Source organism: Gasterosteus aculeatus, chromosome 8 (assembly GCF_964276395.1).
Source record: "Gasterosteus aculeatus chromosome 8, fGasAcu3.hap1.1, whole genome shotgun sequence".
NCBI classification, from domain to species: Eukaryota; Metazoa; Chordata; class Actinopteri; order Perciformes; family Gasterosteidae; genus Gasterosteus; species Gasterosteus aculeatus.
In genome coordinates, this window is record NC_135695.1 from 8,033,800 (window position 1) to 8,054,495 (window position 20,696).

The window sequence follows — 20,696 nt, forward strand, 5'->3', positions numbered from 1 at the left end:
AGTTACCACCTGCTTTGAGTTCAGAACTCAATAAATCATAATAATTGATCAAAATAATTGATATCTAATTGTGTCACACAAATGCCTACTATTGTGAGACGATGAAGGCGTGACATTGTGGTAAGACATGGACGTAAACTACAACCTCACTGTTTGGTGAGGCCATACAATTGCAAGGTTGTAATTGATTGTTGGTGGTTGGATTATGATGACTGCCCGAGCACAAAGAAATGTGTTCCCTCTTGGATCTGTGCTTTGGTGAAAATGTCTCATTTTTGCTGTGAATCCATATCAATATGCTGGCTGGCTCTGAGTTACACTGAGTACATAGAGCAAAATATTCTGCACTGACTTTTCTTTTGATCATTGTAAAGCATGGCTCATTTCCAACCAAATGACTGTGCAGAAAAAGAATGACAAAAGAAAATCCGACAGTGGTGCATAATGACGCTTTGTTCCATTTAAAGTTGGAAGGAGGAAATGCACTACTTTTAATTACCATAAACAGGATTTTTTCAGATATGAATGAAGGAAGCATTGATGCCTGTGGGAATTGATTTGAGTCGCAAAAATAGGTCGTCCTTTCAACATATATCCGTTATTGCAAAATGTGACTTCCGTTTATTTCTCCATCACCATTCTTCCTTTTTTTTCTGGTGTGACGCATTTCCCAGCATCTCCGATGCCAGATTACAAACAAACTTTATGTTCCAAATGTATATGTTCGGTTTTGTATCAAAATTACTTTTAGGACGACACATATGTTAAAACTTATTACATGGTTAGCTATTTTTTTCATTCTGATATAATGCCAATATTTCAAATTCTACTCAATCTATTGTTCCATTTTACTGTGCTAGCTGGAAAGACCAATTTGCATTTTTCTGACCATTTTTTCAGATGGCATCACTGCTTTTTTGATGTGTGATGGGGAATACTTGGGGCGATTTCGGTCTCTGAACCTGCATTTTCACACTGACTGCTTTCATCACATGAAATGGTTAAAGATCAGAGAGGTGAATGGCTGCTTGTGGAGCGTTAAGGATGCATATTATACGTCGACAATAATGAAAAAAAAACGCTTGGGGGACACAGAGTGTGTTGCTTTTATTTCACGGCATGGAATGAGACCTGAAAAATTACAAACCGCAAAATAAAACATACCAGAGACAGAACCACCTGAAAGATAACGGGCTTTGATGCTGTCTCTTCCACTGCCCCCGGCAGCCACCCATCACCACAAATCCAAAGAACATGAAAAACTCATAAATGATCATATTCTATTTATTATTTATAAGAGAATATTTAAAAAGAAAAATCAGGCAAATGTGGTCAGGTGTATTTTTATTCACAGATAGCATTTTGAACATGTATTTTTAGCTATGTAAATAGCTCTAAAATGTTATTTTTTATTGTTTACAACTCTCACATCTTGTATGGATGTCTACAGGAATAAACTATATTAATCCTGATTTATAATACGGGTAGATAAAATCCAGCGTTCTAATTGGTTGAGAGTGAGTCACGGGGTGTACATTATTGAGCAATAATGTACAGTTGCTGCTCACATTGACCCAAGCGTTCTGTATCACTGCGCACTCAAACTAACAGGTTAGATTTTGCGCGACCGATGGTGGACGTTGAGGCAGTACTTAACTTCAATAATGTAACTGTTACGTTATTAGACGATAAAGTACAGGCTCTTGTACCTTATTGCCTTAATAAGACATTGAATAACTTTTTTTTATTTCTGTAAATTACAGTTATGTTTTGGTTAGATTACCTGACCTCTAACAACCTATCAAATAAAGCAACTGTTCCACTCAATAATTAAGGAATTTATTTCCATGTTGACTGTGCCTCCATGAGAAAGCAATACATTTTATTTAGAGATGCAATTTTGCAAAATAGTTGAATAGCTCCTAATAACATTCACCGAAAACTAAATGCTAGATTTGATGGAAAAATTAAATGGGATGAATAAATCAACATTTTTGCATTTCCACTTAATTTCTCTGATTTGCCTTGGCTCTCTCTGCTTTTTCTCTCAACTAGGTTTATATATTTGGATAGCAAAATATTTATTGAGTATACAAATAAAAAAATGGTCTTGTCGGGATGCAAAACTCATTGTTTTGCAGTTTTCTTGTTGATCGGCTTGTATGGTTTGAGTACTTCCCTGTAAGTAAGTAAAAAGAAGCTAATTAGGATTATTGAATACAACTGTTCCTTTTGTAATGCGTCAAATGTTAACAGTGAAAAAAGGTATGGTAAGAGTGAACTAGTTGTAAATATACAGCGCATTAACTTTCCTAATTATTATGTTGTATCACTCAAACATTCAACACAATATGTTGTTGTTGTGATCGGAGCGGAGTATTATTCAGAGTCCAATGAAAGGACAAATCCTGCGGCTGGAACTTGATGTTTTCAAAACAAAGCCGGTTTGGCTTTACAGTTTACACAATGTTTCAGCAATTTCCTCAATTTGTTGTATTAGATGTGAGTTTTACTGAGTGAAACATGACACCACATGAATGTAAATGACTAAAACAGAGAAATAGTAAAACAGAACATGTTTTATTTCATCTTTGTCAATTGTAACCAATGATGCACTTCCAAATTGTTCTGTGGAGAGTGGCATTTTTCTATATGAGTGAAATTAGATATTGAGTGACTTGTGCCTGCAAACACTGCAGAGTAGCCGCACAGACAGTGATTGGGTATTTATCGGCGGCATGACGATATACATGAAAATGACCACCCCAAAATGTCTGTGCTACTAATAAATGTGATGTGTCCTGAGTGCAAAAACTAATTTGCTGGTATTGTTGGCGTATGTGGATAACAGAAAGAGTCGATCCCCCAAATAGTGCCAGCGATTTTATAAAGCAGACAATGACATGCCTTAGCAGTGCAAGCGTGTGTTATTAACAGGCATACTATCTCACCAATATGTAATAAACTCTTCATTAAGGTGAAAATGAAGTGTGTGGTGTGTAGGTGTCTGTTTTGTCTGTTCAGTATATCTTGCATGAAACGTAAACCATCTACAGACCACACATAAAAAGTTTTTTATTTAGTATATTAACAAATTGTATTGTACATTTTAACATGTTTTTTTTCTTGTTTTGATTCACAAACAACAGCGTTATAAAAATAAAAGCACATGTAACATATACTGTGATAACGGTGTTGTTTTCTTATCTGCACATCTGGCGTAATACAGCTCTATTTATTCTTTGTTTATTGTTTTTTTTCTTGACTTACAAAACAGTAGTGCCACGTAAAAAAAAGGAGTGACTTCATTGTTGATGGGAGCGCTTAAAAGCAATGAGGTGCCCGTTATGTGCCAATTTAAAACAGAGGGCCATAATAGTAAAACGAAAATGTGTGAATATTTTTGAGTCTGGGAAATGAATGTGATGGAACAACCAAAAAACATGTTGGTGTTGAAATATTTATATCCGTCAGATGATCACATTGCTTGGGCAATACTTAATCAGCAAAAACTTTTGTTTACGAATACGAGCAATTTCCAATTTGTGCAACCTACGAACGTCAGCACACTGGCAACATATAAGTGGCGGGAGAGCTTTAAATTTCTATTAATAAATGTCAAAGTTAATATCCAACAGGATTGAAAAAAAAGAAGCGATGAGGCAAGTTCGGTGAAATCCTCCTCAAGTCTACAATGTTGTACAAATATATACGAAAAGCTGACATGAGGATCTCAAATGCACTCTTGAGATCCATGACGACAGTGAAAATGTCCCCCAAATATCACTGGCTCGGCCATCTGTCCACCTGGCCGCTCGCCCACTTATTAACTACATAATTTGGTTGTTTCGTATTCCAATGAGTTGGGCTGCTTGGCACTGAAAGTCTGCAGCGCTGCCTGGATCCTGGCAACGTCCGTGGTGGACAGTTTGAGTCGGTGCCGGAGCAGACAGGAGAAGAAGTCCAGAGGCTGAGCACCGGGTGGGGAGAGCCTGTTGACCCGATCCCGGATCTCCAGCAGCTGCAGCAAGGCAGAGTCCTGCGATCCCTGAGTATATGGGTAATCGAGCTGTAAAATCAGGTCCTGGATTGCTTCTGGGTCAAAGTGCATACTGTAGCCGTACACCTGGATGCTGTTAATCTTCATGTAGCCTAGATTTTGCCCCGGTTCCAGGTACTCCAAGGGCTCATAATATACACTTCCATTCCCAGTGCTTGAGGGCGCTCTGACCCGGCTGCGGAGGTAAAAGTGGACCGTCTCAAAAAACGTTTTCCACTTGTTGCCCAAAGTCAAAGTCCAGTTGTAGCAGTTATATGGAAGGTCTAATTTAGTCCTCTCCCAGTCTGGGTAGCTGTTCTGGTCAATTGGCATGATCCAACTCTCGGAGTGGCTCCCCCCAAACGGATTGATGTAGACGGACAGCATGGGGTCCAGAGTGCTGTTCTTGGTAAGGCAGATCTGTAGAGACATCCCCAGGAGCATGTGAACATGGTTTGACTTGTACTTATTGCTTTTCAGCGTCAGCAGCATCCTCTTCCTCCACGACGGGTCGAACCAGTTATTAAGCCTGACGTCGTTGCTCACAAAGATCCCGTGGATGTTGATGCGGTTGTCTCGTTTCTGCAGAAGGAAGCGCAGCTCCATGTCCTGCAGGTCCGTCTCAAAGCCGATGTAGTGGTCGGTGGAGTCGGGCACTTCGTTGCGGCACACGCCCTGGCTCAACATGTAACCCTGGTTACAGGTGGCGCAGCGGGAGCGGTTCTCGTAAGAGCAGGAGGCGCATGAGGTGGCCTCCCCCACTGTGCAGGGGATCACCCCCTGGCAGGGGGGGTGCTCGTACGGGCACGTGCAACTCCTCGTTTCTTCCAGGTAGGAGCCGATGTGGTTGTTCTCGCTGCAGTACATGATGGAGAGGATGTAATTCAGCCAGTAGCTGAAGGGCCTTCAAGAGAAAAAGTATTTATGGTTACTGATAATGCATCTATCTTCAATAATAGAGTATGCAACAAAAATGCTTGTAGAAGAAACCAATTAAAAGGAATAATTGCTGGGATATTGAGTTTTCTGAAGACGTTTTGAAGGACCTGAATAATTATTACAGCAAAAGACAATAAAAGGGCAAAGAATGGGACTAAATAAGATGTATAAAACCTATTGTCTGTTAAAAATCAGTAAGTCGTATCATGTTCAAGTTCAATTTTATTTATATAGCACGTTTAAAAACAACCTCGGTTGACCAAAGTGCTTAACAAGCTCGAAAAGCAGCGAGACAACATGTCATGGAAAAAATGTAAGAAAAAAAAAAGACAACCTTGGCTAACGTTTAATATCTCACTTGTCAGCTTGCCGATGAAACAATGTAGGCGAGGCAGAATGGGAGAAGGTCAACATTCCTCCACATCTCTGTATCACTTCATATTCTCCAGAGACTAGTGCCCACTCAGCAAGGCGCACATTTACACATTCTCTTCAAATCCCTCCGAATTTGATGAACCCTAGAAATGATTTTTCTACTTTTCTATAATATTCCATCCTACATTATCTATATCTATAATGTTCCAGTAAAGAATCCATAGTTATGTATTTATCTTTAGCACTTAAACATGCCAATTGGTTTCACATAAGCTTACAACGACTTTGTTTTCCTAACAAAAATTGCTCATGTATAATGGTTTCATTTATTCTACTGCACCAACTGAAAATCCAAATTCATGAGACTTCATCAGAGGAAGGAGCAGATGGACAGCATGACAAGAATATAATGCCATAAATCTTCCAACGGCTTTGTTCCACATCTGTCCCTTTTCTGAATCCTCTCCTAGCAGTGTTAGCAGTTTTGTTATTATTCTCATGTTCAGCTGCTCAATTAATTTAGGGCAAACAATGGAGTGTGAATAAGTAATTTATGTTTAAAATATATATTTTTGAAGGAATAATACAACAATTGTTTGAATAACTACAAGCCGAGCGGCTTAGTGTGTGGTACTGGGAGTTAAACTTGAACGATGAATGTTAGATCAAAGCAAATTAAAGTTAGCAAAGTTTCCTTCCACAACTTCACACGCTCAGTAGAGACATCATTTTTCAGCAAATTAAGTTGTATTTCAGTAAATGTTTTATTTCTACAGAGGAACAAATGCTATAAGGCACTGTTGCTGATTTTGCATGAACAAACATTTGAGGATGCACAATGAGACAAATGTATTATTTATGTCTGTGTATACACAAAGCAGAAGAGACAATGTGCAATACATTTCAAACACAACCTTCTCTCCAAATCAACTAATGACTGAGGACTTTGATATTATATACTTTGTTTTGAAAACTGTCACAGCTATTCAGTGCAGGATAGACAGAATTTTCTATACTATATTTTCATCTAATTGAACAACGCAATTTTTTTGGGATTTGGCAAAAATATTTAATGCAATTTGTTAAGGTAAAATCATATAAAGGTGACAATGATATCATTGGATCCTGGATATAACCATGCCATTGCAAATAAATGGCAACATTATTGTGATATCACTATTTTATTCTAAATAAAGGAAAATTATGAAATTGTATAAATGCATTTAACATTTTTAATGCAGTGGTATGTTGTACCTCATCAGGTATTATGTTTATATTGTCAAAGTCAACATTGCTGATCCATCTTACAAAAAAATGTAAATTTCAGATTTGCCATATTTATAATGCAGTGTTTAGAAAATGTGGTACACACAGGTCTCAATCTAGTCTTAAATAATCACTTTACACGTAAAAAAAATACCAAAGAATTCTTCTTAATTATAAACATCATAGCAAGCCGTTTGTGGAGTTAGCCACTTTAAACACAATTTATCAAAATAAAAAGTCTGGTGAAATTTTGTCAAAAGACAAATGCAATGTGTTCAGCCTCGACAGTACCCTGTCTCTCTGAACCTCATCAGTTGTGCATATCTCACCTCCTTAGCGGAGGCTGTGCACAGCAAGAGACAGGAAGCTGTCCCGCCCTCATAATGCGCCTTGTGTCAGCAGGACATGTAAATCGCCATGGAGACGTAGCTTGCGGTGAGGGCGCGAGAGAAGCTTCTGAGAAGAATCTGTTCATTGTCTGTCAGCTCATTTCATCGATCTTTTCAGAGCACCAGGTTATTACACAGAAGGATACATCATATCCATCTCTCCCCCCTATATCTCATTACTGCGTTTTCTGCTCTCCCCAAATTCACCCTGGATACTGGCCAAGTGTTCACACATATTACATATTACATTCGGTGCATATTGTGTAATATACTTTTATGGATTCACTTCCACATTGCCAACTCAAATGCCACTCATTATCTCATTATCTCATCTCACTGTTTCAGTAGTTAGTGTTGTAGATAAGAAAAGGTTGTGACAATAGTAGTAATAGTTACATTCTATAGAGTTGTTTTACCTCCGAACAGTGTTTTTAATATATCCAACAGGAAAACAAGTAAAAACATACTAAAGGATTAAAAAAAATAAAAATAAACATGAAGAACCACAGTTTATATAAACATGCTGGTTATGTAAATGTGGGAAATGAACCGACCAATTCTAACTTTGACGTTTCTGTAAACGTATAATATCACTGCCTACTTAACTACTACTGGCTCATTCAATCATATTGCACGTGATAAGTCAGGAAAAATAGGCCGGGGGTCTTACAAATTCTTTGTGTTGTGTTGCATTGGCGCTGTTTTGTCTTGTGTTGCAGTGCGATAGGATGCTTCTGCGGAAGTAGATTGGTCATGCATTTTTTAAATAGCAATCCTCTCTCTATCTCCGAGAGTCAATGGCTTTAGTTTCCAGCAAGTCCGTCCGTGATGAAACTTTTCACACGTTTTTCACAAAATTTTCACACCTGCTTTTCTCAGGCATTCAATTCCCGAGATGCCGTTCTCCTTATGAAGTCTGCAGTGCCTATTACCCATGGGACCTTTTTCTCCCACCTTGTTTTTCTTCTTTAAACAGCAATGCTGTAAAACACATGTTACATTAGCGGAACAAAAAAAAAATCGAATTCATTTTTAGTGGCGGATAAATTCTTGTTGTATTTTATTAGTTAATAAAGACGAATGCAATATGGTTGTTTGGTGGGTTTGTAAATATTTATGATATCGTGCAACAACTTAATGGCCATTTTTCGAATGAAACATTCGAATCTGCTTTTGAACGGTCTATATAAAAGCTGGAAATTTGAATTTGTGGCAAGATTATGACCGGTCTGATACACATTGTTAGGTGAATGGAGAAGTGAATGGACATGGATTATATCCCTTAATATAGTGAAAAATAAGCTACAACTGAAAATCCCATTGCAGAGAATGTACATGTCGTTCTTACCTCAAACAGCTCCTGAAATAAACCCGTCCAAAATAGTTGTACCGTAGCTGTACTGTACTAAATCAGATAGCAGTTAGCAAACTATTTTTTGTTTTGTTTTTATTTTCAGAAAAACACAAATGAAAAAAATGGAACAATCTGCTGGAGAGCTATGAAAAAAAAAACCTTTTAGTTGTCTAGTTAAGCAACAGGAAGAGCTCCCAAACTTTGCATGTTTCTTTTTTTTTAAACATTGCACACTTTAATTTCACAGGAGGATGGCTTTGATTTCCTGAACGTAAAGAAGACTTGCACTGGGAGTACAGCCAAGTCATCAGGCGTGACACCATAGCTCGCTTCAGTAAAACCTTAGTTGAATATCAAAAAGCGCAACGTATTGTATGTATTATTTGCATAATGCACAGTTGAGTGGATAACAAAGCGCCGCAACGAGTGGGCTGAAGAAAATAAATGAGCACTGCCGATCACAGCTTGTTCAAAAGAACTTGTGATGTGGCTGCAGGCTTTGGGTTTTTTCCTTATTTTCACACATGCACAACCACACGCTGGCTTGGAAACACGCACACACACACACATGTGCGCGCGCACGTATCTGTATTAACAAAAAAGTCAGCAGGAATACTTATCAGCTTCTCACCTCTCCCTCAGCATGATCATTTTGGGCTGAGTTCGACACCTCTTGCTGAGGGTGAAGAGCTTGTTGATGAGGCGTCGTGCTTTGCTAAGGAGCTGCTGGGTGCTGAGCTCCAGCTGTTTGTAGCGCTGGTGAATAGTCTGCTCCGTCTTCCAGAAGTATTGGATGGCGGACGCGTTGAGGGCGTAGGAAGTGGGAAGTCTTCGAACAAAGTTCTGAAACTCGTCTGGAAGGCAGAGGAAGATGCAAATTGGGAGCTGAAGACTTTTCCCACAGGACAAACGGACCCCCTCACTGCGTTCCCACATTTGGCTTATCTTGTAAAATCAAATTAGAGAATCACTTTGCAGGGGATACATGTACTCGAGAGCTGCTGGTCAAACTGTAAGTTATGTTAATGTCTATGTTAATTGAAAAAGAGTAGTTGTCTGCTGAAAACACACTGTGCATAATATCACCATCCTGGTAATCATTAAAAGTTATGTTGGAAAAAAATGCAAAGATGAAAAAAATACTTCACTGTTTGTAATTAGTTGATTAACGATACCTTGATAAAAAAGCATCTGATTAGAAGACCAATTAAGTGTTAATGGCCTCCCTGGTGATTATGCAAGGTGTATAACAGGTTCCTATGAAATTAATGGGATTATTAAACAGCTTGTAATAATGTAATTCAGGAGTATTTGGCGTTTCCTACATATTTAAATGAGTGACATTCCCCTTTTTTCACTGTCCACAAATCCCTTAAAAACTAAAAAAATGACTCCATGTGGTTGCACTGCTTGGCGAATCCATCAAGTTGTGGATTACATTCATTTTGTTACGAAATGTCATTCCTTCATCATTTCATCCAATTAGACATTTGTATTAAGTAATAAGCTACCGTACACTAAATAGTGGCTTAACCGGTTCATAGTGTCGAGTTTCCTGTAGAACTGCAAGCTGCTGCTGAGTTAGACCATTATTTTATCACCATTAATTTATAACGATAGCTCATTCACCAATACATTTTACCATAGATGTACGTCATTACATTGTTTATCTAAGATCTCACGGACTCGTACTCACCCCCTGACTTTTGTGTATTTGTCGTTGCCATTATGAATATCAAGCTATTACTTGTTGAAAAAATTAAATATTACCATACAATACTAATTGATCCCTTTGAAAGCATAATTCACTGGGTGAAGCAAGCACATCCCGCCCACCATCAGCAGACAATGAAAATCCGTGTACGGATTATTAATCACAGATGTTAGTTGTTCTCTATTGGATCAAATACACAAGGGGATTCTCTCCCTTTTTAAAGGAACTTAGTCATTGTTCTTTATTTAGTTCAGCATTCCAACTGGAGTTCTTGGGGCCTTTTACTGGTGACGTTATTGCCAGCTGTGAGCTAACCAAGTCACCCTTAGTGTCTGTATTAAACACATCAGAGAGCAAGGTGCACGAAGAACAGCTTTAGGCTGGGCCGGGAGTGACTGGATGCCCTCAGGGTGTGCTGATGCAGATGAGAATGCAGAATGTTGGAACATTCAGAATATGTGATGCACTGTGAGGATGAAACATTTGAATAAACAATACGGGAAATGCTGCCCTTTTATATTCTGATAATTGAGATGTGCACATGCCATTTTTACACACACACTGGCTGGAATGGCAGCTGAAGGTAGTTGTCTGAATGCAGGAATATGACAGATTTGTCAACAGTTAAGAGATTTTTCAACGCTGTTTCTAGTATGTCATTAATACTTTACTGTATCAGGGGAGGGGAATATTGCCAACCAATTGATTAGGCTGCTTCATGGATTTTGAGGATGTTTGAGGTACCATAATATGGTAATTATTGCCATTTATTATACCAGATTGCCCAATGAAACATGTATTAATAATGAGCAAATAGACTTTGCAGACATTTTAGAATATCAAAATAAAGAAAAATTGTAAAATTACATACAATTTAATTTATCCCTCTAAATACATTGTACAACATCCTCTGCCAGATCAGTGTTGCACACAGCATTATGCAGAGGGGGGTAGCAAATTACAAATAAAAAGAAGATAGGAAGGAAAAGAAGGATTGGGAAATTCAAGAAAAAGACAAGTCAGACAGAGAAAGCGAGGAAAGTGACCAGTGAGAAAAATAAGGAACAAATGGCTCTCCCAAAAGAGAAAAGTGGACAGCGAAAGTAAGAGCATTTAATCTAGAATGGACGGACATGTTTCTGTTCATACTTTCCACTGGAGCACTAAACCAGTATGTCTCATATGCTCAGAAACCATAGCACTTATTAAAAGTGCCGATGTGAAACTGCATTATGAGGCACAATGAGCACCTCCATGTGAGGAGGAGAATGGATGCATTCACGCCCAGGTTTACAAGAAAACGTTAGAGCTCAATTCTCCCACTGAGCTTAAAAGTGGGGGAGACGGTTTTATTCTATACAACTAATCAATTGTTAAAATGTGTTTTAGAATTATTATTATAATTTGTTGAGACTGTCAAACAAAAGTAAAAGGGGGGAATTCAAGCCTTTTCTTACCTTTTATTTTACTTTTATGAATTGAAGCACTTTTTTTGAACAAGCACAATTTCATTTGGTTTATTTGCTTTTGTTTTGAAATGTAGCCCAACTTTTATTTAGTTATTGAGAGAACATTGTTCATATTTGCACTCAGTCAATATTCAGCGACAATAAATATTGTCCAAGAGGTTTTCGTACTAAATGAATTAATTTGTCAGTCGTGTATTGATTAAATGCAGATGTTGATACAACTTTATCCCTCTATTTATTCAAACTAAATAGTTTATTATGATGTTCAGGACCTTTGCTTCTAGAACATTTTTCCAACTGGAACTCTTTACATTTTATTTGAATACCCCTGGTAAATGTAAAAGAGCCTAGCATTTATGATTCATACAAATACTCTGTTGTCAAACAAGATTATGTAAGAATTGATATGATTTGACCGCAGTGTAACTTTGAAAATCTCAATTATTTCAGCTAATAGGAAAGCCATTCCCTTTTGTTGTTTCCTTATAATTTTTCAAAATGCTGGTTTAAAACCTCTATGTGCCGTTGAATTCCCATCACATTGATTGAATGTAATTGCCCCTCTTTTCGGTCTGTGTTTTCTTTGCCCATTGCCTCCTCTGACAAGAGTAAGCATCTAGTTTTGCTGTCAGTTAGAGCATCAGAGCCAATGTATGAGTGCAAAAAGGAGAACACTGACCTGACTCCTCAAAGTCCTGGTTGGCCATGTTCCAGGAATCCAGGATTTTCAGCACACTGGCTTCCATAGCCTTCAGATCCACCTCGGGGCAATTACACTGTGGGTAGTCCGCTTTGCACTCGCACCAGCAGTCATTGTCCCGGCACACAAACTGGCCTTCCTCATTACAACCGATATAGCTGAGAGCTGCCTGAACGAACCTGGCCCTTAGGTACTCTGGCAGTATGGCTTGGAGCCCTATGGCAAGGACAAAAGCAGGACAAAAACATGGAAATGTCACACGGATGAGTGGATATGGAGCTGTAAGTGCTTTAGGTATTGCAGAAACCGTGCAAGAGATGTTGTTGTTGTATGCTATCTGTAAATCACAATAGGGCCGGCACTCATTTTCTCATTTTTTCTTTTTCTTTTGCCTTGCTTGACATATGCCTTGCGTCACATACAATATTCAGAGATTCACTGAAAGTTTTATTTTCACAGTTCTGCTACTTTTGTTCTGAATCATTACTGTCTGGGATTCACTTTAGCAAGGGTGCATGGCGAGAAAGAAAAAAAAAAAGCGAAAGAGTGATTGAAGCTAAATTTGTTCTGACACTCTCATGCTGATGTTATAAGCTTGCCAGAGAACAGACACTGCGACAATTCCATCAGAAATTGGGGGACTTCAATTATGAATGCCCAACCTTGCAAATGAATCTTATTTTCAGGGCTCTGAACCAAAACGGAGCTGACAGAGTCGAGGTTGTCATAGTTACTGCATCCGAGAGGGCCTGTCCTTGTTTCGGTCACCTAAAGGGTGAAAAAACAGAGGCACATAATTATAAAAACAGATGGCATTAAATATAGCAAGAGGGACAGACAAAGGAAAATTTAGGAGTGAAGTGAGGAAAAGTGAGCACATGAACTGTCGTGCAGAATAAAATTGGCCACACCCTTTTCCCTTCACTACCATGTCTTCAATTCTATTACGCATGATATTGAAACTTTGTGAGCTTGTGGATTGGGAAATTTAGTTGATATAAAAGGTTTTAATGACTGTGGTCATTGTTGTGGTGTCATCCGTCAAATTCATCTCTACATTGTGTTTACCAATTAAAACGTCACCTGACACCCATAACAAGCTCAAATCCATTGCAATGCTAGCGTAAGCAAGTCATGTTCTATTGTATTCACTCTTGAGGATTCATGTAACTGCTTGGTGCAAACGTTCACATGAGATATGCAATATGGTTACAGCACTAAACGCTCCACAAATAGTACCCTTACCCACTGCGTTGCAATTGTGTTACATTATCAAAGCACAATGTACAAAAGGTATTCAAATCAATATAGCGGTATTTTTTTTTTTTACTTGCAAGTTTCATCTTTATATCAAAACACGGTGCATTGCCCACAAGTGACAACATTCGAGGGATTTTCCAGATTGTACAAGGACACTGGAGCAACAAACTGCTTTATACAGTTCCACACATGAAGCACGGAGCGTTTGACCTCCACGTTATCGTCAGGATAGAGCATCATTCAGCCGCTCAAATGAAAAAAAAAGCTAATTAACAATTTTACAGGGGGATTTTGCTCTGAATGTAAAACATATTTTGATGTAATTGTCATGTCCAATAAGTGGTGTTAAGTTAATTTAATCAGGTTGTCTCGTGTCTACATGGTGATTTCCTGTTTTACTTTGAAAGTTAACCTTTCTCTCGTTTCAGGCAACTTGCTCCTTTCCCCCTTTGTGCCGGTTCAATTGGCTGTCCTTCCCGTGATTGTTTTCACCTGTGCCCTCACCCTGTGTGTATATATTGCGTGTGCCTCCATTGGTCCTGTGTCAGTTAGTCTTGTCCATCGTGTCACAGAAAGCGCGTAAGGCTCATGTTCGCTGCCATTGTCAAGTCTTGTTATTTGGATACTTTGTTCATGTTTAATTTCTATTTGTTTTTCAGCATAGCGTTTATTTTATAGATAGGTTTAGTAGGGTTTCCTTCTTTTCAACAGCGATTTTCATTCAAATTGGCTTCTTCAAAGGCCTTGCTTGAACTTATCTGTTATATTTCATTACAAAGAAATTTCACAAAAAAACAAATCACAATACTATCCCAAAACTAATGAAATGGTTTGGTTGACTTGACCTAACCAATGTTGTTTCCTGTGAAGACGAGATGTTTATTCTTAGACTGAACGCATGAACGGGTCATGTTTTGCTGGACATTTCTAGGAGAATACGTCTACGAATATATAATGAAATCAGACATACTGCTTAAGCATACGGTACATCAGTATGGTAGGGGGTAGTTCTGGTATGGTAGGTGGTAGTTCTGCATCGCTTGCCAGTCGGCAGTAGGGTGAACAGAACGTGGCCTGGATGGCTATTGTCTTTTAATATCTCTTTTCATCTCTGCCAGTGTTACTGGTATCATGCCAGAGCATGATCATAGACTATCAGCTTCTTTTTACAGCTCTTTATTTTCTACATCAGTGGCAGAAAACACAAACCCCCTGTCTAACATTTATGATAGACCCTTACAAGGGGAAACAAGTGATTTTTGGCAATTTTGGTGTGCCTGTTGTGGAGCCGAAAACAGAACTACAGTGGGGTTATTATTGTCAGCGAGTGTGATTACTTTAATCGTGTCAAAGTCACCCTCCTTTTCCCGTTCTCTGCAGTGAAAATGCAGTGAAAGGGAGAACAGTGCAAAGCCGATTTCACCATAAAAAACTGATGTGACTGTGTGGGACTGAGTGAAGTCTCCACGTGAGACTAAATGACATCCAAATTCAGCCATTGAGAGTTGGAGGCCAATAAATAACTCATAATGTTCATAACGCATTCGGTTAGCATGAGTTTTTTCTTGTCCCAGAAGAACTCTTTGTAGAAATATGGGAAACAGTTCAAATACACCATGTAACCAAATAAGTTGGCAGAAGTTGCTGGTTTGGCACTCAGGGACTTATCTACCAGTCAGCCTACATAGAGGATACGCTCACCCTATTTATCCACACTCCATGCATCATTATGGCATTTTAGTACTTCCCGCAATCTGTCACACAGCAGCTATGTGTACATATTTGGCAATGAAAACTGATTTAACGATTTATATATATCTATATATATATATATATATCAGGCAGCTTAAATCCAACAACAGCACTAAAACAAAGGGCCTGCTATGTCTCGACTGTTAGAATCTGCAGCTGAAAGTAGAGAGAGGACCTGATTTTTATTCCGAATGAGGTTAATTTACTCAAAACAGGTGCAACCGTGTAGAAGAAAACAAATCACATGAATAGACACACGAGCAGAGAACCCAGTCCACTAGCCGGTTTATCTGAATAAAGAGGTGTTCATGCAGAGGTGTAGACAGTTGCGATGAGTGGTAATTGTGGAGAAGACATCGTCTGAATTAACATCAATGTGTCCTTCTGTCTGTGCTGAGCAGTTGTGTTAAATATTGTTGAGGTTTGCTCAGTAAATGAATCCGCTATTGTGGTCTGCTGAGCTTTTGATCTTGTCCGTAACAGAACCCCAAATCCCCAATACTTTTAACACCAGTATAAAAAACAAAACAAGAGCAAAATGTTCTGCATTGACCGTCAAATGCGAATGCAACATTTCGGGCAAACAAGAACTAAATGAAAGCAAACCTAACAGAGTGTAAAAGACCACATTTCTTGTATAGCATCTGTTGTTTTGCTTGTATTTACTTATCAAACACGTTTTTATTGAGAGTACATTCTGTGTGCCAGCAGGAAATGATTTTCTGGAACAAATGATGCTTTTGAAGCTGTTAAGGCAGATAACTGATCCAGAGCTGCACTCGAGCCGAGTGTGTTCATTTCTATTGACAGTTGGAAGATCCATTAAAGCTCACGGCTCACTTTTTGTATTCCAAATTAAAATGTTATGATTCAATATTTGGGCTGATTGAATCATGTAACACAAGGAAAGGATGATAATGAGAAGAAGACAATGATTGTTATTGAGATTCAATTTCAACTTCAGTTTTCTGAAGCCATTAGGCTACATACACTTTAGCTTTTAACACAGTAAGTGTGCGCAAGCATAGCGCACATATTCTACTCATGGTATTCCTCTTCAACACTGAAAGGGCTGACTATGGGAACTAACGTAGTGTGTGTGTTCACTACAAGTCATAATAGATCAAAATGCAGGAGGATCGTTTCACACTATGTTCATTTGAAGGGCAGTAGTTTTTAAATGATTTGAGTGCTTGTTAGTTCACAAGGACATAGCACTCCATATCCAATCCACAGGGGCTTCTTACTGTACACAGTACCGACGTGTGTTGTATTAATGAAGGTTAGCCCGCTCGGGATAGAGCCTGAGTGCATCTGAATCATGCAACTTCATATAACAACATGAACACATTCAAAGAAGAGACTGTCTTTGGGGTAAACCGCTGCGGCTGTAGGTTTTTATTACACCCATGATCGCTATTTCCTAACAACTGGGACACAAATTTACAAAAAAAGATTGAAATGCAGCAAGAATCATAGATATTGTGTTTCAAAAATGCAAACAAGAAACACTAAGAGGAAAGGCCAACACAAACACATGCAAAGCAAGCTTATCTTAGCGGAAACCTGCATGAACAGGGAGGTGTAGACCCTGATAATTGCCTTAAGTCTGGATCGGCATGAATGGAGCCAAAAAAAGACATATAGCATGAATACAAAGGAATTTATTTGGCAAAAAACTTGTAGGTGGGAAACAAAAGCTATGTAAAAACAGAACACCATTTGAATATAATCCAGCTATATTAAGACATAACACCGTATTTGTGTGAAAATACACTGTTATACACTAAATATTGATTCTCTCTTTCTCAACGAATGGTCAGTTTGTTCCCAATAGAAGCTCAATCATCCTTGACAAAAGACTGATTTGGAGCAATATTTGGGCTCCACGGGTTGGAAAGATGAGCAGCCAGCCGGAAGGGAAATCCATCCCCTTTGCTGTCACTTGCCGATCATTGGCAAACACCATGACGGTGTCTTCTTTTAATACTTTGCCAAAGGTTCAATACAAGTAACAACATCTTGCTGCCAGATTAATGACAGCGGCCGAATTTCACTGCTGTGGGCGGCACAGTTGTCTTGCTTTTGACATCTACTTTTGACATCTACAAGGTCAATGAGGAAACTAAATTCAGAGAGAGCTGAGGATGGATACAAGCTGGGGGCTCTCTTATTTTTATTTTCTTTCAGTCTCTCAGTCTCCGTCGGTAGGCGGTGGTACAGGCCAATTGTGAGAAATCCTCCTACTTTTAAGGACGATCATGATGATGTCGTATGTCTGTAGCTGTGAGTGTGCTCCTCTGTGTCAGTCCACAGCTCACCACACATTCTGCTGCAGCAGAATGTTCTGGGTGGCAGATTATACATACAACCTCAAGTCCCTCATGTAACTCACACTTTCTTTAAACACCTTTTTACGGCCTGTTTTATTTATCATTTCCTGCCTGCTGACTACAGACGCGGCATCCGTATCCCTGGAAGGTGCTGCCAGTGAGAACACAGCGAGTCTGGTTGTGGTGTAGTTGACTAACTATGCTACTATATAGTTAGTAGACTCGTAGGTGAGATGAGTTTTGTTGAACGACATGTCTTGACAAAGAGCAAATTGTCTGGTTTGGTTGTTTTAATTCAATTGTACATACGGACGGATAACTTGAAAAGGCATCCGGCCACAACTGACCTCTTAAAGAGGCTTTTGATGTATTAACAGAGCTGCTGCTTTGAAATGTACAATTACTAAGATGCTGTCTTTTGATTACAACGAGATCATCCCCTCAGGCAGAAAGGGCAGAGGGAGCGACGTGGTGGAGTGAGAGTAACTGACTTCAATTCTTCTTTTTCATTATTGACGCGTTAACACAATTAATTAAAATCCGAGAAGCCTCCGTAGGGATCCAGAGATTAATTTCTAACACAGACAGATGTCCAACTTAACAGGGAAAATTGACCAAATGCAAATCTAAAGACGGCTTTTCTATGCATAGCAATGAGACCATCTGCAAAGAGAACCCAGTGGAGCAGAGCATGTGTGCACAGTCAGCCTTCTCTTTAAGAAATCTACCCCATACAGAAAAATCCGGATTGTGAATTCCACTACTTTCAAGACACCACTGGGCTTTTTTTTTTGCTTAAAGTCAGAAAAAATACAAGTGATTGCAACAATGTGATATGTAAATTTCATGGATCAGTCGGGGGAGGAATTATTAATGTGCCATAATTGAGTAGAAGATAATTGTGCTGACTATGTTGGAATAACCAACAGCTGCATTTAATGGAACATTTAATTGCACTTAAAGGCTTTCCTAGAATAAGCAGTTTGCGATGCTTACGCGCGCTGTGGACGTGACTTGTTTATCTCATCACTATACATTTCACTTTGGCCTCTAGGCTCGCCATTTGACGCCTTAATTAATCCTGCAAATAGATGTTGTGTAACCTCTGTCTTCAGCTTATTCAAATGCATTTCCAGCTGTCCTATGCGGATGTAGATTCATTTCACCATGGTGAAAGGAGAGTGTGTGTTCTTTCATCGCAATATGAAAAATAAAAATAAATGAGTGATCATATTGGTGTTCAGTTCTGGAGGGTTATATTAAACCTGAAAGATTATTCCCCCCAAAAAAGTGAACATTACATTTGAATACATTCACAAAGCCTTGTGCCTATTTCCGTTTAGCCTTTATTAAGGGAAAGCCATATTCCTCCTGTGCTGTCTGCAAATCACCTCTGTTCACAGAATACTTGAGCGAGCAAGCTTTTAAGCTGGCGAGATGAAGCAATAAATAAAACTCCTATCAGATTAGTGCTTGGCTTCCCAATATTCATGGGCATATGCAATATATTGCCCCACAGCAAAGAAAAAAACGAGAGCCAGCAAATCAACTATGGATTGCTGAGAAAGAAATCCACATGAAGTAAGTGAGGTGGTCGATCGGCGCGGACTGTTTGTAAAAGCATTGCTCTTCGGTTTGGTTTGGATTGTTGTAGTCAGAGGAATGAATGCTTTCTTAAGATGGTTTTACTATTTGATGTCTTAGTGGAGAGCACTCTCTTTTGGTGCAAGGGTGTCCATATAGCCCCAAAACGACTGTGGTTGTTACAATGCTGCTGTAATCATTTAAAATGTTGATAGGAATAACTATACAGTATTAAGCTACTCCTACTCTTTGGCAGGTCTAGCAGCAGTGACGAACGTTTGGTGTGAACACAAGCATCCCAAAACCTATAACTGCTCAATCGAGGTGAGATGTGGTGAATGTCAATGCCACAGCATGATTTCTTAGAAATCATATATGCTTTCTTAGAATTCCTTGTACCCCAAAGCCCTGAATGGATGCATTCGTTTTATTTTGTAAGTCATTTTTCTTCAAGTTTTCCGTTTAATTTCCTACCAGATTCAAGCACCCGGCAAACATTCCCAAGTAAGCCCTTTTTTAAGGATTTATATTACAACGCCGGTGAAAAAGCTCCGTCTGCTTCCAAGAACTTCACTCCGGGAGACACACCTGCTCGACGTTGACATAGTTCCACTCTCAAACAACAGAAGGTGTCGCTTCAACTATTGGAGCAGGTGAGAGCCGGAGCCGGTACTCGGCATCGTAACTGGATTTAACTCTGCTCGGCTGTTTCTACAGCAGAGAGAGCGATATTGTCGGATTCAGTGTTCCCACTAGAACACTCTCGAGTTTAAACATGCTTAGTGTGGGAAATAAATACAGCAAAATATAAAGCAAGTTAAACAAGAAAATCAAGAACACAAACAAAAAACATATGTTTATTGATGTTTTTGATTTGATTAAGAAAATGTAAAATGTATATCTACATGAAAAGTATTATAAAGTAGGAAGCCACCACGATATAATGTATGATTTCCTTTAGAGAGTGTGACTGAATATGTATCGCTGATAGATTGAATAAAATGAACACAACGGTTTTATCTAAATCAGATAATAACTTTTCTTGCATAATGCAGCGATGGATGAGAGGCTCTGTACTCGGTGTGGAGCTTTGGAAGGGCAGAGCAGCACTTAGCCTGTTAACATGGTCCACTGATTTACATGGCTCACAGGTACATTTATTATTTAATAATGCAAGGCTCTAATATTATTATAAGACCTGTCAGGTGAGAGCATTTTGCTTTGGGGATTCATCACCTCAGAAAATCCCTCATATGAATAATTCCACAGAAACTGCATAAAATGTCACTTAGTGGGCTTGTGTTGTCAGATAGAACAACAACGAGCTTCAAATTGCTGCACTTTTTAGCTTGCTGGGGGGGAAAAAGCCCAAGAAAGCATTAATGTTTCATGAAAATCGTGCTTCATTTCAGAATCGCCTCATTCGCTGCTCTTTCAAAAATTGTCGTCGGCTTAATCACCACAGAAGATGTGCAAATCCATATTTGCATCTGAGATACGTTCTCCTGCTGTTTATTCAGTC

General features: G+C 38.9%; 1 protein-coding gene across 1 annotated transcript in view; it reads right to left on the reverse strand.

Annotated features, from left to right (window-relative positions):
• Window positions 1–3,051: 3,051 nt before the first annotated feature.
• LOC120824052 (BMP/retinoic acid-inducible neural-specific protein 3) overlaps window positions 3,052–20,696 on the reverse strand; it is a 36,445-nt gene continuing 18,800 nt past the window's right edge. The window contains exons 5-8 of the mRNA XM_040184608.2: window positions 12,908–13,013; window positions 12,225–12,461; window positions 8,994–9,216; window positions 3,052–4,943 (exon numbers count right to left, since the gene is read on the reverse strand). Coding sequence (XP_040040542.1) covers window positions 3,827–4,943; window positions 8,994–9,216; window positions 12,225–12,461; window positions 12,908–13,013 — 1,683 coding nt within the window. The 3' untranslated portion in view covers window positions 3,052–3,826. The remainder of the gene's footprint in view (window positions 4,944–8,993; window positions 9,217–12,224; window positions 12,462–12,907; window positions 13,014–20,696) is intronic.